The 16,037-nt window shown below is 46.7% G+C and overlaps 1 protein-coding gene across 2 annotated transcripts; it reads right to left on the bottom strand.

The window, feature by feature from the left end:
* Positions 1 to 3: 3 nt before the first annotated feature.
* Positions 4 to 14,502, bottom strand: NEIL1 (nei like DNA glycosylase 1). Of its 2 annotated transcripts, none has more exons than XM_032233575.1 (10): positions 14,346 to 14,502; positions 12,822 to 13,253; positions 11,105 to 11,224; positions 9,002 to 9,065; positions 6,620 to 6,719; positions 5,444 to 5,571; positions 3,657 to 3,684; positions 2,687 to 2,748; positions 1,292 to 1,544; positions 4 to 607 (listed from the first exon to the last, which is right to left on the bottom strand). In XM_032233575.1, exons 2-10 carry the CDS (start codon positions 13,250 to 13,252, stop codon positions 561 to 563), a joined length of 1,233 nt encoding a protein of 410 aa, XP_032089466.1. In that variant the 5' UTR covers position 13,253; positions 14,346 to 14,502; the 3' UTR covers positions 4 to 560. The 2 variants fall into 2 exon arrangements, with proteins under 2 accessions (XP_032089466.1, XP_032089467.1); XM_032233576.1 differs by lacking the exon at positions 14,346 to 14,502 and adding an exon at positions 13,767 to 13,802.
* Between the last annotated feature and the right edge of the window lie 1,535 nt (positions 14,503 to 16,037).

Below are 16,037 nucleotides of genomic sequence, written 5' to 3' on the forward strand. Positions count from 1 at the left end.
AACTTTTAAAGCAGGATTATTACTATTTTATTAGTATATAAAAACTTTTTTAAAAAAGACATACACAAATATATTGCTATAGAAGGAAGGCAAAGCATTTGATTAATCGTTGAAGATTAAATCTCACTCCTTCGCTGTCCGGAACTTTTATTCAGAAAGTTCTCTGCACTGTGCTGATTTCCTTTCCACGATAAAATTTTTGAGGGGTGACAACTCGTCAAACTGTTGGACTCCTTCCCGTTCCACTTTGCCAGGACAACGTAAAACCAAAGGCTTTTTTTTTTTGGTCTCCAAGTGCAGGTTTTGAAAAGCAGAAGTAATATCCAAGAAATCTGCGTAAAGCTAAGTTTAAAAGTTGCTAAAGGAGGAAGCAGGAAAACATTGCCTCACATTGTTCTCAGCTGGTAATCTCGGATCAAAAGCTGCATTTATCCCCTCCGTTGGACCATGACGCTGTTATCCCTGAAGCTCATGAGGGGATTCTTCATTCGGTAATCTGGGTTCCCAAAGCTGCATTTATCTCCTCCGTTGGAGCGTGAAGATCTACCCGTTGAGTAGGGTTAGGAAGCCTTCACCCGTTTAGTTCTCGAGACGACTGACGCCTTTGCTAAAAAGGGAAAATTAATAATAGGTGACCTACTTGGTAGACATTTTAAGTGGCCCCCATAAATCCCAGATAGATTTATTTGTTCTGACCCACATCCCCAAACATAACAAACCCTCTGAAATGAATCCAAAGATTCCTTGATTAGAAGCACCGCCAAAAAGGTTCTCCCTCACCGCAGGCTAACAAGTCTGTCTGGCAGGGAGATGAATAGTTGTCTGCCACATCTATTCATCTCCACCCCCCTGCCTTTTATCCCCAGAGCTAGATTTCCACTGTTCTCCTCTCCTCTGCCACATCTATTCATCTCAGCCCCACTGCCTTTTATCCCCAGAGCGAGGGTGGGGCTTCGCTAGCAGCGATGATTCTTCCGTCCCAAGGACTGACTCATAGATTTCCACTGCTCTCCTCTCCTCTGCCTTCTGTGCATCTGTGCGTCAGGCACTGGACCTAACTGCTCTTCCTCTTCCTCATCAGCCACCTCCAGACCTGGGGGCTGTTGACTGTTCATCTGAAGGCTGATGGACAGCCCAGGCTCTGCCCCCCATCTCTTTGGCAGCTCCATTCCCTCTCCCCCCTTGGAGCTCTCAGGTTGCCTTGATGCTGATTCTGACTCCCACGCCTCCTCCTCCTATTCCTCTGATTCGGCTGCTGGAGGAGCCAGCCGGTGACTGGCTGCAACATTACCTTTCTCGCTCTGTTTTTTCTGAACAGGCGTTCGCCTCTTCCGTGCCGGAGCTGGAGAACTTAGCAGGGGAGACTCTTGCAGATCAAAAGATGATTTCTGAGATCTGGTTTTGGGTCCCGCCGTGGCTCTCTTGATTATAGTGCCCTCCTCCTTTCCTTGGGTGACTCCTCCGTTCTCCGCTCTACGTTTCTTCCTTCCCTTAGCTTCTTTCTGAGCAGGGCTGCTGGTTGAGCTCTTCCTTGGCTTGAGGGGCTGCAGAGAGGGACAGAGATGCTCGTGGGGGGGGGGGGAGCCAATCCGCCACTTGGATGAGGTGGATTAAAATCCCCAAGATCAAAAGTTGATCTGGGGCAGAAGAGAGGAACCCCCCCAGGCCTCTGAATGTGGCTCAGTCGCAAAAACCAAGAGTCGTGAGTGCCCAAATTCATATTCTCAGGTGTCTCGGATCACTGCAATGACCTCAAAAGTGGAACTCTTAACCTAGTGCAACCTAGTCCTTGACTTACAACAGCTCGTGTAGTGACTGTTCAAAGCTACTCATGACCATTTTTCACACTTACGACCACTGCAGCTTCCCCATGGCCGCGTGATCAAAATTCGGACGGTTGGCAACCAGTTCATATTTATGACGGCTGCAGAGTCTCAAGGTATCACAATCCCCTTTTGCAACCACCTGTCTGGCAAACTCAATGAGGAAGTCAGATTCACTTAATTGATTAAGTTCGGGTCGATTGGATAACAGATTGATTAAATGAACAGAAGAAACAACAGGCCCTAACCCCTGCTTCAGGCAGAAGACCCCATACCATTTCAGAAAAAAATGGTTCTCTAATCTCTTCTTGTAGGGATTCTTGTAGCGGTGGCTAAGACGCTGAGCTTGTAGATCAGAAGGGTCGGCAGTTTGGTGGTTCGAATCCCTAGTGTCGCGTAACGGAGTGAGCTCCCGTTACTTGTCCCAGCTTCTGCCAATCTAGCAGTTCGAAAGCATGTAAAAAATGCAAGTAGAAAAATAGGAACCACCTTTGGTGGGAAGGGAACAGTGTTCCGTGCGCCTTCGGCGTTGAGTCATGCCGGCCACATGACCACGTAGACGTCTTCGGACAGTGCTGGCTCTTTGGCTTTGAAACAGAGATGAGCACTGCCCCCTAGAGTCAGGAACGACTAGCATATAGGTGCGAGGGGAAGCTTCACCTTTAATTTCTTCTTCGTTTCCTTTGAAAACATTTCCCTTCTCATCGACAAAACCTTCTGAAGAACTGAAGAAGCTTCTTGGATGAGAAGGAAAATATCTTGAAAGAAAAAAAACAAGAAAGTCCAGTTGCCTCTGGAAAAAAAGCCCCTTTGGGTCTCAGGTAAATAATCCCCCAAAACAGAGAAAGTGGTGATACTCTTACCTTTGAACTCTGCACGGCTGGTTTAGACTTTGATTGAATCTTCTTTTTCGGAGATTTCCGCTCTGGGATTTAAAACATCACACACGCATAATTAGATCCATGCTATCTTAATTTCTTAATGAGCTACCATGTTATTCTACGTTCTACGAATCAGCACGTGTGGGACTGATGGGGGCAGACTGTAGGGGTGATACCCAAATATAATTTTATCACATTTTATGCATATCTATATATTAAATTTTTGTTTGGTTGGGTTTATTGGATTTATATGCCACCCTTCTCCCAAGGACTCAGGGCGGCGTACAACATTTAAAAAAACCACACATATTACAAAAGTTAAAAAGAAAATTAGAGTATCCAAAAACAAACCCAATTAATATTAACAATAGCATTTAAAAATAGATTAAAATTAACAATAATCAATCATTTATTTTGTTTTGTTCAAGCCAGGCCAGCTTGCTGGAAAAGCCAACTTTTTAGGGCGCGTCGGAAGGACCGGAGGTCGGGGATTATACGAAGCTCCGGGGGCGGCTCATTCCAGAGGGAAGGGGCTCCCACAGAGAAGGCTCTCCCCCTGGGGGTCGCTAGCCGACACTGTCTGGCTGACGGCACCCCGAGGAGGCCAACTCTGTGGGATCGCACTGGACGGTGGGAGGCTACCGGTGGCAGTAGGTGGTCTCGCAGATATCCTGTATTTTATTCCCATTCCATTTTAAACTGTTTTTTTAATCAGATTTTTAGTAATAACTAGCCAATAGCCCGGCGTTGCCCCCCCCCGCCCTTTCCAAGGAAGGACCTGAGCAACACCTGGCACCTTTTCCTGGACAAACCTGAAGGGTGGTTCAAAGTTCAACCTTGACACCTAGCAAATAACTTTGATGCCAACCTACCTGCTGGCTGTATAGGGATTTAGGGGGGGGGGGCAAAACTCTCTTCCTCAAACACCTGGAAATGGAAAAGGGAAGCTCACCTTTCGGAGCCAGAGGTCCTGGGTTTCCCTGTATGGAAGACAAATCACTTAGAAATAATAACTGCAGCAGAGTTAGGCCTGGTTTGCTATACCTAAGTACAGGTAGCCCTCGACTTACAGAAGTCCGTTTAATGGCCGTTCGGAATTGCGTCAGCACTGAAAAAAGGGACTTAGGACCCATTTTTTGCCCACACTTAACAACCGTTTCAACATTCCCCGCGCTCCTGCGATCAAAATTCAGATGCTTGGCAACTGGCTTGTATTTACTCGTGTCCTGGGGTCACGGGATTCCCCCTTTAGCGACCTCTTGACAAGCAAAGTCATTCACTTAACAACCACAACCATGTGACTTAACGTAACAACCGTGGTCGTAAAATGGGGCAAAACTCCCTGAGCAAATGTCTCACTTAGCAACATAGGTTTTTCGGCTCAATGTTGGCCATAAGTCAAGGAATAGCTGTATTCATTATACAATGAAAACCCGTACGCTAATGGTGCAAGTGGTTGAGAATTAGACTAGAATAACAGAGTTGGAAGGGACCTTGGAGGTCTTCTAGTCCAACCCCCTGCTCAAGCAGGAAACCCTATATACCATTTCAGACTAGAATAGAATATAGAATAATTAAATATGGAATTAGAATAGAATAGAATAGAATGTGGAATGAGAATCGAATATAGAATAAGAATGAGAATAGAATAGAATATGGAATGAGAATCAAATATGGAATGAGAATAGAATAGCAGAGTTGGAAGGGACCTTGGAGGTCTTCTAGTCCAATCCCTGGTCAGGTAGGAAACCCTATACCATTTCAGATAAAGGGTTGTCCACTTCTTCTTAAAAAACCCCAGTGTTGGAGCATTCACAACTTCTGAGAGGCAAATTGTTCCACTGATTGAAATTAGTTCTACCTAATTGAACAGAATGAACACACAACTCCAGCTGGTAGTAAAAAACCGATGTTAGCCATGTTTACAGGTGAAAATGGTTGTGTTTATTCACACACTAAGCCAGACATGGGTGCAGCCTTCAAACCAGCCAAAGTCGGGGGGAAAATTGATCCATCAACTTACTTAAGAGGCCAAATGTTCTCTTGGTATTGTGGCCCACCAGTGGCCAACAGAGCTGGCAGCAGATTCGGAGAGTGAGAAGGTTGGGGAGGGACATGGGCCAGTCCTGGAGTCTGGGGAAGGCTCTGATGAGGGAGGCAGAGAGGGGGCCATCTGACAGTTATCAGCTGCCTTCAGAGTCAGACATCAGTGAGGCAGATGAACAGCTGGAGCCTGTTCCCAGTGTGCGCATGCACAGAGTTGCCAGAAGAAAAGAACAGCTCAGAAATCAGGGCCGACTTGGGAGTAAGGCCACAGGTGGACGATGAATGGCCCCTCCCAGAGGAAATAAAAGAGGAGCGAAAGGGGAGTGGAGTTTGCAGGAGACAATTAGTTCGCTTCATTGGTTGGTGACCCTCCGAGACTCCTTGCCAAGTTTTGCAGATCTCGGCCTGGCAGCTCTCCAAGCTAGATGAGGTCTGTGACTGTAAATCCTCCCTTGAAAGACTTTGTTGGATGTGAATGAGCAGAATTCACAGTCAATTAATAAAAATGGTATTTGTTGGGACAAGGAGTTTGCTTCCTGCTCTTGGGAAGCCTCGGTCAGAACCCTTGGTCATATAGTTTTTCATAAAACCCCTGAATTTATTTTCAGGAATAATTGGGATGGACGTTGAATCAATCTATATTAAAGGATAAAGAATAGGAGGCCCAATGTTGATTTTCCTTTGTATCCTTACCTGGAACCAGATGGTTCTGCCGTTAGCGTCACGCAGGGATTTCATGCCGGGAAGAGAGTAACAGCGCAGCCACTCTACAAAGACTGCAGCATCCTCTCTGTTGGTGGGGTCATATCCTTTGCCACCTCCTAGGTGAAGACAAGCCGAGAGGTAAATCCAGGTAGCCCTCTACATAAATGGTTGTAATACTACCTCTAACCACCAAGAAATTAAAAGACGCTTTCCTCCTGGGGAGGAAAGCTATGGCAACATACTAAAAAGCAGAGACATCACCTTGCCAGCAAAAGTGCGTCTAGTCGAGGCTCTGGTTCCCCCAATTGAAATGGATGGCTGTGAAATTTGGACCATAAGGAAGGCTGAGCAATAAAGAATGGAGGCCTTTGGACTCTGGAGAAGACTCCTGCATTGAGTCCCTTGGACTGCAAGACCATCCAACCGGTCAGTCCTAGAGGAGATCAACCCTGGCTGCTCTTTAGAAGGCCAGATCCTGAAGAGGAAACTCAAAAGACTTTGGCCACCTAATGAGAAGGAAGGACTCCCTGGAGAAGAGCCTCATGCTGGGAACGATGGAGGGCAAAAGAAGAAGGGGCGGTAGAGAAGGAGGTGGCTGGATGGAGTCACCGAAGCAGTCGGCGTGAGCTTCAATGGACTCCAGAGGATGGGAGAGGACAGGAAGGCCTGAAGGAATGTTGTCCATGAGGCCACGATGGGTGGGACACCACTTCGCAACTAATCACAACAACTATCTATCTATCTATCTATCTATCTATCTATCTATCTATCTATCTATCTATCTATCTATCTATCTATCCATCCATCCATCCATCCATCCATCCATCCATCCATCCATGTATCTATATATCTCAAGTACTTTGGCCACCTAAGGAGAAGGAAGGACTCCCTGGAGAAGAGCCTCATGGTGGGAACGATGGAGGGTAGAAGAAGAAGAAGGGGATGTCAGAGAAGGAGGTGGCTGGATGGAGTCTCCAAAGCAGTCGGCGTGAGCTTCAATGGACTCCAGAGGATGGGAGAGGACAGGAAGGCCTGGAGGAACGTTGTCCATAGGGTTGCGATGGGTTGGACACCACTTCGCAACTAACAACAACAATCTCTTACTGCCGTAAAACTGGCCCATCTCCAATGAGGTGTCCTTTGGGGGCCCGGCCAGGTGCTTACCTAGATTCGCAGCCTCCATGGGCAACAGGTGACAGGCCTCCAGCAAGTCGGGGTTCTCTCGTTTCAATTTCACTTTCTTGCTCAAGGTTGCACCCGGAACCTGGAATGTCGGATGAAGAGAGATCTTTCTAAATAGGCAAAACAAGGGATTCTGATCCAATATCCCTAGGCTTTCTTTTTTCAGGTCTCCTGCAAACTCCACTCCCCTTTCGCTCCTCTTTTATTCCCTCTGGGAGGGGCCATTCATCGTCCACCTGTGGCCTTCCTCCCAAGTCCACCCCTGTTCTTTAGCTGTTCCCTTCGTCTGGGAACTCTGTGCATGCGCACACTGGGAACAGGCTCCAGCTGTTCCTCTGCCTCACTGATGTCTGACTCTGAAGGCAGCTGATAACTGGCATACGGCCCTGGCCCCCTCTCTGCCTCTGACCCACAGCCCTCATCGGAGTCTTCCCCAGACTCCAGGACTGGCCCAGGTTCCTCCCCAACCTCCTCACTGTCCGAATCTGCTGCCAGCTCTGCTGGCTGGCCACAAGAAGATCAAACTGTGTACAGGTATTGTATTGTACAGGGCGGGGCATAACCTTTTCCTAGGGGGTCACAGCAACACTTGTAATAACAACACAAATAATTCATACACCATTCGAAAGCCCATCAAAAACTGAGTTTATTGACACGATTTAATAGTCAGTATGACCACCATTAGCCCTTCGAACAGCATTCAAACGAGGTGGATAAGAACACAACAAATCTTCAAACAGTTCCGTTCGATTTTCCAGATTTTTCAACACAGTTTCCAAATTCATTCTCAAAGTTTCAACCGAATATCGATTTTGACCTTGCTCCTGAATCATCAGAGCTTCCACTTCATCCTTAATTATGGCCCCAATGTTCTCTGCCGGATTGAGATCTGGCGAATTGAGATCTGGCTCCAGCATCGCGAGCCTCTCGAAAGGCAATGCATTTTATTCTGTCAATGATCCTTTGTTCTTCCGAATCGAATTTTCCAGCCATTCTTAAAGCAAATTTAACATTTAATAGCTCATTCAATTCAGTTTTTTATGGGCTTTAAAATGAGGTGTCGCGGAAGTTGTAAACTGCTGTCGATCTTGCTGTGACCCCCTAGGAAAAGGTTATGCCCCGCCCTGTATTTTATTATTTGTATGCCGCCCTTCTCCGGGAGGACTCAGGGCGGCAAACAATTCAAGGGGAAAAAAGGGGAACATAAAAAGACAAAATACAAATGATAAAAGTAGACAACAGTCGCACAACCATACATGTCGAGAGGGGAGGGAACTCATCACCCCCAGGTCCTTGACATATGACCATTGGTTTGACGGTTGTTCAAAGTTACGACGGTGCTGAAAAAAATGGCTTCTGACTGATCCTCCCACTTACGACCTGCATACCCTCCTCGCAGACATGCCCTCTGAGTGCTCGGCAATCGGCGTATGCTACATCTCGGGATCATGGTGACAGTGGTGGGATTCAAATAATTTAACCACTAGTTCTCTGCCCTAATGACCAGCATGGTAGGTGGGGCTTGGTGATCATGTGACTAGGTGGGTGTGGCCAACTCAACATCACTCACGTTGATGGGCGCTTCGCCTTAGCTGTGACAATGTAATGAGGGTTAACCGGAGAGGCAGTTTCTGTAAGCAGGGCAATAAAGATGAGGCTAGAAACAGCACCAGAATGTTTCCTTCCTGCCTTCCTTACAGGGTTAGCCCTGTAAAGTGAGAAAAAACAAAAGGAGATTTCTTCCAACAACCGGTTCTCTGAACTGCTTAGAAAGTTACCAACCGGTTCTCCCGGATAGGTGCGAACCGGCTGAATCCCACCACTGCATGGTGATCACCTTCTCTGCCTATGTCCAACAAGCAAAGTCAAACAAGAAATATGTTGGATTCGCTTAATGGCCATACTGATTCACTTAAGCACTTCCACCTGGTTAATTCAATTCAATTCAATTTTCAATTTATTAGATTTATAGGCCGCCCAATCCCGGGGGACTCCGGGCGGCTTACAAAAGACAAGACAAGAAAAACAAAATAAAAATAATTTTAAAATTCTCCAACACGCATACGTTCTGATCGGGGCTGGACCCTACATAATAAGGCCAACAGCCTCAGGCCTGCCGGAACAGCCAGGTTTTAACAGCTTTTCTGAAGGCCATGAGGGTGGGTGAGGTCCGGACCTCTGGGGGTAGCTGATTCCACAGGGTCGGAGCAGCCACAGAGAAGGCTCTCCTCTGAGGCCCCGCCGGCCGGCACTGTCTGGCTGACGGCGTCCTAAGGAGGCCCATCCTGTGGGGTCTTATCGGCCGTTGGGAGGTTAAGATCTTGACACAGCCCCATTCTGTCCTTTGGGCTTCTAACATCTTACCTGCAGCCCACGCTGAAGATCTTCCAGAACGGTCCGTGCCTTCTCAAAGGGAGGGATTTTTGTTCTAGAAGAAGCCGGAGAAGAGATGATTAAATGCTCAGAGGGTATTATTAACCGTCACAGCAGGCGCTTCTCGTCTGGCCTACCTCAAAACAGTCCGTCTTGCAAGTTTGAACGTTCACCTCCCTTCTCTTACATTTACTCTTGTGAAAACCTAAGACAGCACTAGCGTTTAGACTTATACACCGCTTCACAATGCTTTCCAGCCCTCTCTAAGCAATTTTACAGAGTCAGCCTCTTGCCACCCCACCCCCAACAATCTGGGTCCTCGTTTGACCAATCTCGGAAGGATGGAAGGCCGAGTCAACCTTGAGCCAGTCAGGATCAAACTGCTGGCTGTGGTCAGAATCAGCCTGCAATACTGCATTCTAACCACTGTTAGAAACACCAAAGAAGGAAGGAAGGAAGGAAGGAAGATACCAATAGCACCTAAGACTGATATACCGCTTCACAGTGCTTTTACAGCCCTCTCTAAGTGGTTTACAGAGTCGGCCTCTTGCCCCCCAACAATCTGGGTCCTCATTTGACCAGTCTCGGAAGGATGGAAGGCCGAGTCAACCTTGAGCTGGTCAGGATCGAACTGCTGGCAGTCAGCAGTCGGCAGAATTAGCCTGCAATACTGCATTCTAATCACCCAGCCACCATGTTCGTTTTCAGGCTGGGTTTATTTGTTTATTGGATTTATATGCCACCCTTCTCCCAAAGGACTCAGAGCGGCGTACAACATTAAAAAAAAACCACATATTACAAAAGTTAAAAAGGAAATTAGATGGAATATCCCAAAACAAACCCAATTAATATTAACAATAACACTGGGTAATTGAGGGTAGAAATCGGTATTTTTAAGGCCAAGTTTAAGAAACACTGCTTTGTAGATAGAAAGAGGTAGGAGAAAGACACTCAAAATAAGCATGTAGTACTGATGATGTTACCTAGTTGGGTTATGAAACATCTGCAAGAAAATAACCAAGCTCAGAGAGCAACAAGGACCCCACAATCCTCACCCTCTTCTCCACAAAACCCAATCCTTTCTAACACTGATGAGGTTACCTAGTTGGGTCATGAAACGTCTGCAAGAAAACAACCATGCTCAGAGAACACTAAGGACCGCACAGCATAATATTCCTTATAACCCCACACCTGGAGTTCCAAGGACAGGCATCCTACTCTAGAAGTACATGGAACAGCTTCCAGCTTGCAATTCAGATGCTGTTGTCTGAAGTCTTAACACAACTTCCAACTTGTTTTCTCCAGATGCTTCCTTGTGTCCATAACAATCTTCTGGATTCTCCAACACAGGACTACAAAAGTTTCCTATGCTTCCCAGAAGACCCCCCCATGGAGAGTCACATACACAAACACCCCCCAAAAAATGGTTCCACCACAAAACCGCGTTCGACTAAAGCACGCTCGACGAAACCGCGTAGCTGACGTCATCACAGGGCGACAACAGCGCGGAGACAGAAGCACGCTGTAAACGCTAAACCTAAACCTAACCCCCCTAAACCTAATCCTAAACCTAACCCTAAACCTAACCCTTAACCTAGCCCTTAACCTAACCCTTAACCTAACCCTTAACCTAACCCTAAACCTAACCCTTAAGCTAACCCTAAACCTAACCTTAACCCTTAACCTAACCCTAAACCTAACTCTTAACCTAACCCTAAAGCTAACCCTAAAGCTAACCCTAACCCTTAACCTAACCCTAAACCTAACCCTAACCCTTAACCTAACCCTAAACCTAACCCTAACCCTTAACCTAACCCTAACCCTAACCCTAACCCTAACCCTTAACCTAACCCTAAAGCTAACCCTAAAGCTAACCCTAAACCTAACCCTTAAGCTAACCCTAACCCTAACCCTAACCCTAACCCTTACCTTAACTTGAATCGGCTTGCTTTCAAAGCGCTATTTAAAGCGCCCTTCTTTCTCCGTGCTGGCTGTTGTCGCCCTGTTGATGACGTCAGCGATGCGGTTTAATCAGGCGCGGCTTAGTCAAGCGCGGTTTTGTCGTGCCACGCAAAAAATAATTCACAAACTCACCGGTAAAGAATTTCAGCCCGGAGATAGTTGCCAACGCCGTTGAAAAACTTCTGGTTGAGCAGAGCTTCACAGATGGGCTTATCGAAGGCCTTGTCGGAGAGATTCCTCAGGACATTGTCCCTGGGAAGCAAGTCACGGATTTGTTAGCCAGGAATATTTGGGATTTTGCAAGGAACTGCGAGATGCCCTTGGGGGAAGACATGAAAGAGCCATGAAGGAGGAATTTAAGAGAAGACATTATGCAATCCAGAGATTAAAGGCGCTGTGGTGAAGGCTAGCTAAAAAAAGAAAAGGGAAAAAAAAAAAGGAAAGATTCTGGTAAGTACCTTTTCCGACTAATTTGACTGAAAAACACAAACTTTCAAGAGCTGCAATCTTTTTATACAGTGTGTTAGTTGGGAAAGGGGCAACCAGATTGAAAGCAGAGTGAGAAGTACACCGAAAATACCACCTTGATTTAGTTTAGTATAAAATAGAGAGCTTGGTGGTTTTCTTACAGATGTTTCATTATCCAACTACCCTGGTTTCCCCGAAAATAAGACCACCCTGGATAATAAGCCCAATTGGGCCTTTGAGCACATGTGCTAAAATAAGCCCTCCCCCAAAAGTAAGACCTCCCCGAAAATATTGCAACACAGCAGCAGCCATGAGGTGACCACACTCGCTGCCTCCTGCACCTCAAAAATAATAAGGCCTTCCCAAAAATATTGCAACACAGCAGCAGCCATGAGGTGACCAAGTGCTCATTTCAGGGGTCAAAAGAAAATAAGACCGTCTTATTTTTGGGGAAACACAGTAGGTAACATCATCAGTGCAGCTAGAAGGGAATGGGGTTTGCAGGGAGGAGGAGGAAGAGGAGGAGAAGGAGGGGAGGACTGTGGGATCCTTGGTGTTCTCTGAGCTTGGTGGTTTTCTGGCAGACGTTTCCTTACCCAACTAGATAACATCATCAGTGCTAGAAGGGAATGTGGTTTACACGGAGGAGGAGGGGGAGGAGAGGAAGAGGACTGTGGGGTCCTTGGTGCTTTCTGAGCTTGGTGGTTTTATTGCAGACATTTCATGACCCAACTAGGTAACATCATCAGTACTCGATATTTATTTTGAGTGTCTTCCTCCGGCTTCTTTCTATATCCAGAGCTGTGTTTTCTTAAACATTTGCAAGTTTGGGGCAAGTAAACTCAATACGAAGAGATCACCCCATGTCACCTCAACTTTCTCCAACCTGCCTGCTTCTAAATCTGTTGTGTTGCAATCCCCATCCCTCCAGCCATTAGCTGGTGGATGATGGGAGTTGTTTTCCATCCCTTCTTGAGTACCAAGCACAAGATTTCCTTCCTGCTGTGCCAATTCATGGGGGGGGAAAAAACACCCTTATTTTTTACTCCAAGGACCTTAAGGGGTTGAAACGTACATAAATAAAAAAAAACCCACAGGACTTGGGTAAGAAGGCAAACGGTTCGGGAGGAAGGAAGAGCCGAGGTGGTGCAGTGGTTAGGGTGCACTACTGCAGGCCACTTCAGCTGACTGTTATCTGCAGTTCAGCGGTTCTAATCTCAGCGGCTCAAGGTTGACTCAGCTTTCCATCCTTCCGAGGTGGGTGAAATAAGGACCGACTGTGGGGGGCGATATGCTGACTCTATAAACCGCTTAGAGAGGGCTGAAAGCCCTGTGAAGCAGTATATAAGTCTAACTGCTATTGCTAAGGAAGCCCCCTCACCTAAATTGTTCATACTCCAACATCACGCAAGGCCCTCGGTCTTCTTGCCACGTGCCGCCCACCTGCCACTTGCCAAAGCGCCGGATGTCCACGTAGCAGAGAACGCGAAGTGGCTTCTCTTGGGTATAAAAACGCAGGTGAGCATGTTTGGGCATGTCGGAAACTGGGACCAGTTTGAAATTCCCAGTCATGCCGAAACGGAAGACCAGGTCCATCGGGCGCTCTTTCGAGCCCTCCCGCTTGAGGGGAGTCAGAGTCAGCTTCAGTTCTTTGCCCCGGGAGGCAGCCGAGATCAGGTACCCATCGCTCTCAAAAGGCACCTCCACATTCTTGCTGACTTGGGATTTTTCTACCTTCCCCGTAAAGGTGACTCCTGCGCATTCTGCGTTGATGTATCTGGAGGCTAGAAAGAGCTCTGGGCCCTCCGGCATCCTAGAAAAACAGGGGGAAAAAACACAGGGGGGGGGAGAAAAAAGAAGACTTGAGGGCAGGGAAAACCAGTTACCAAAAGATGAACAGGCATGTTGAAATGAGTCATTATTTCACCGTTACATAATCTTGTTTGTGCCCTAATGTTTTCAGCCTTGAAAATGTGAAGGGAGGAGAGAGTACATTCCTCCAATTTCTTTCTCCTCCAACCTGCTCTATTATTTTTTATTTTTTCCATTTTCATTTTCATACACTCACATGTATACACCATACAGTATTAAACAATAATTGCATCAATTCCTCTTGTCATCAATGCCCCAGAAAATAAAAGCCTAATATACCCCTTCCATTCTCCATACACCTCTTTCTTCCCCCACCCTCCAACTTTCTATCTTCCCTCCATCATCCCCCTCTACCCTACTTCCCCTCGCCCTCTACCACTCCTCTCTCCAGATCAGCTCCCCCCCTTCCCTCTCGCCTTCCCCCCCACCCTCTCTCCCATCCCTCTCTACCCACCTTTCTTTTTTCTTACTCCTCCTCCTCTTGGTGTATTTCCACTATATGTTACTGTACTTGGCTTATCCTATTTTTAAAGAAAAATTAAAGAAAAACAGTCATATTGAAGTCATATTGCATTGAGATCTAACACATCGTGTCTAACCTAATATATATCCCTCCCTCCCCCCCCCCCTATTTTTCTTCCGCCTGTTTTAATACCACTTTATTTTCCCTTTCTTTTCTCCCTCCCTCCCTCCCTCCCTCCCTCCCTTTTTCTACTCTACTCTACTCTACTCTACTCTACTCTACTCTACTCTACTCTACTAGAGCAGTGTTTCTCAACCTTGGCAACTTGAAGATGTCTGGACTTCAACTCCCAGAATTCCCCAGCCAGTGAATGCTGGGAGTTGAAGTCCAGACATCTTCAAGTTGCCAAGGTTGAGAAACACTGTACTAGAGGAGGAGGAGTAATAGTAAAAAAAGTAAAAATTGAAAACTTAATTTCTAGGCTAAAATAAAACTACAATACAACTGTTGGCTGATTGGCCAGCCAGCTTCTTCCTTGCTCCCAAAGCCACTTCTGCAGGTGTAACTCACCTGAAACCCCAAAACGTGGGACTGGCAAAAGGTCAAAAGGGCAGGGAAAGGTTACCACGCAGCGCTCCCAGCCACAGCCTGCCTACTACTTCAACTGGCCGCTCTTGCAGCTGCTCAGAAGCCACGCGCTGCCTGCTGCTGTCCGCGGCTCCGGCCAGTGAAGGGTTAACGCAGGGGACCGCCCCCCCTCTGCTTCCATTGGTTGAGAGGATTTTCCTCCCCCCCCCGGAGCATCTTGGGAGCTGTAGTTTTCCGAGGAAAGCACCCACGCTTCTCGGATTAAGGGTTTAGCGCAACGCAGGAGACCGCACCCACTGCTCCCATTGGCTGAGAGGACCTTTTCCCCCCCCCGGAGCATCTTGGGAGCTGTAGTTTTCCGAGGAAAGCACCCACGCTTCTCGGATTAAGGGTTTAGCGCAGCGATGCACAGGCGTGGGACATTCGTTGAAAGGGGAGGGGGGGTCGTGAATTCTTGCAACGAGGGGAGGGGAGGCATCGGGCAGCGACCTTCTGGCGTGGATTTGGCAAAGACGGTTTAATGAAAGCAATCGTTTTTTCTTTCCCGCAGATCAATGTATAGTATTGAAATTATTGTATAATTAGTGGCTCTTCTAACCAGGTTTAGCACTGATGATGTTACCTAGCTGGGTCATGAAATGTCTGCAAAGCTCAGAGAGTACCAGGGGTTCTGCAGTCTCCTCCTCCTCCTCCTCTCAACAAGCCCCACTCTCTTGTAGCCCTGATGATGTTACCTAGCTGGCTCGTGAAATGTCTGCAAGAAAACCACCATGCTCAGGGAGAACCAGGGAGCCCAGCCCACATTCAACCCTGGGGTTGCAAATATACTCCTTTATTAGAATCTGGGTGACTGGCAAGCATAACAACAATTGAAACCATGATCACAATGCTAAACAAACCCAAAAAAAAAAAAATCTATAAAGAACTTCAAGATGATGGGAGAAATAATCATAAACAAACATCAGTAATTGCATACATATGTATTTATGTGAAAGAAACCAATAAAAGAACAGACGTCATTTAAACTTATAAAACCATTTTGTAGGTAGGCTTGTCCTGGGATCCCCAAGGATGATATTGGTGTCAAAACTGTGTGTGATAGGTGAGAGACATGTACTGCCATTAGGACTGGCCAAATCAAATGCCCACTTAGCTTATTCATTTATTTGATATATAATAACTTTTCAGGCAGGAGATCAAAAGAAGCTTCCTTCAGCCTCCCCACCCACCCCTAACAACAACCCAGTAAGGTAGGATGGGCTGAGAAGCAACTATCTAGAACAGTGTTTCTCAACCTTGGCAACTTGAAGATGTCTGGACTTCAACTCCCAGAATTCCCCAGCCAGCGAACGCTGGCTGGGGAATTCTGGGAGTTGAAGTCCAGACATCTTCAAGTTGCCAAGGTTGAGAAACACTGATCTAGAATTTACCCATGTACTTAAGTTTCTGTGGGGTATGGAAGCAAGTGAACCTGAATTTCTCTGGTCCTTGTTCAAACATTTTTACACTATTAAGCCAGAATGCGATTGGCTTGAACAACAGGGGGATGGCATTTCGTTTAAACCAGCATTGTTTCTCAACCAGGGCATCATCTTTTAAGATGCGTGGACTTCAACTCCCACATCTTCCTAGCCAGGATGTGTGGATTCAATGCTGGCTGGAGAATTCTGGGAG

Source organism: Thamnophis elegans, chromosome 16, assembly GCF_009769535.1.
Source record: "Thamnophis elegans isolate rThaEle1 chromosome 16, rThaEle1.pri, whole genome shotgun sequence".
Classification (NCBI taxonomy): Eukaryota; Metazoa; Chordata; class Lepidosauria; order Squamata; family Colubridae; genus Thamnophis; species Thamnophis elegans.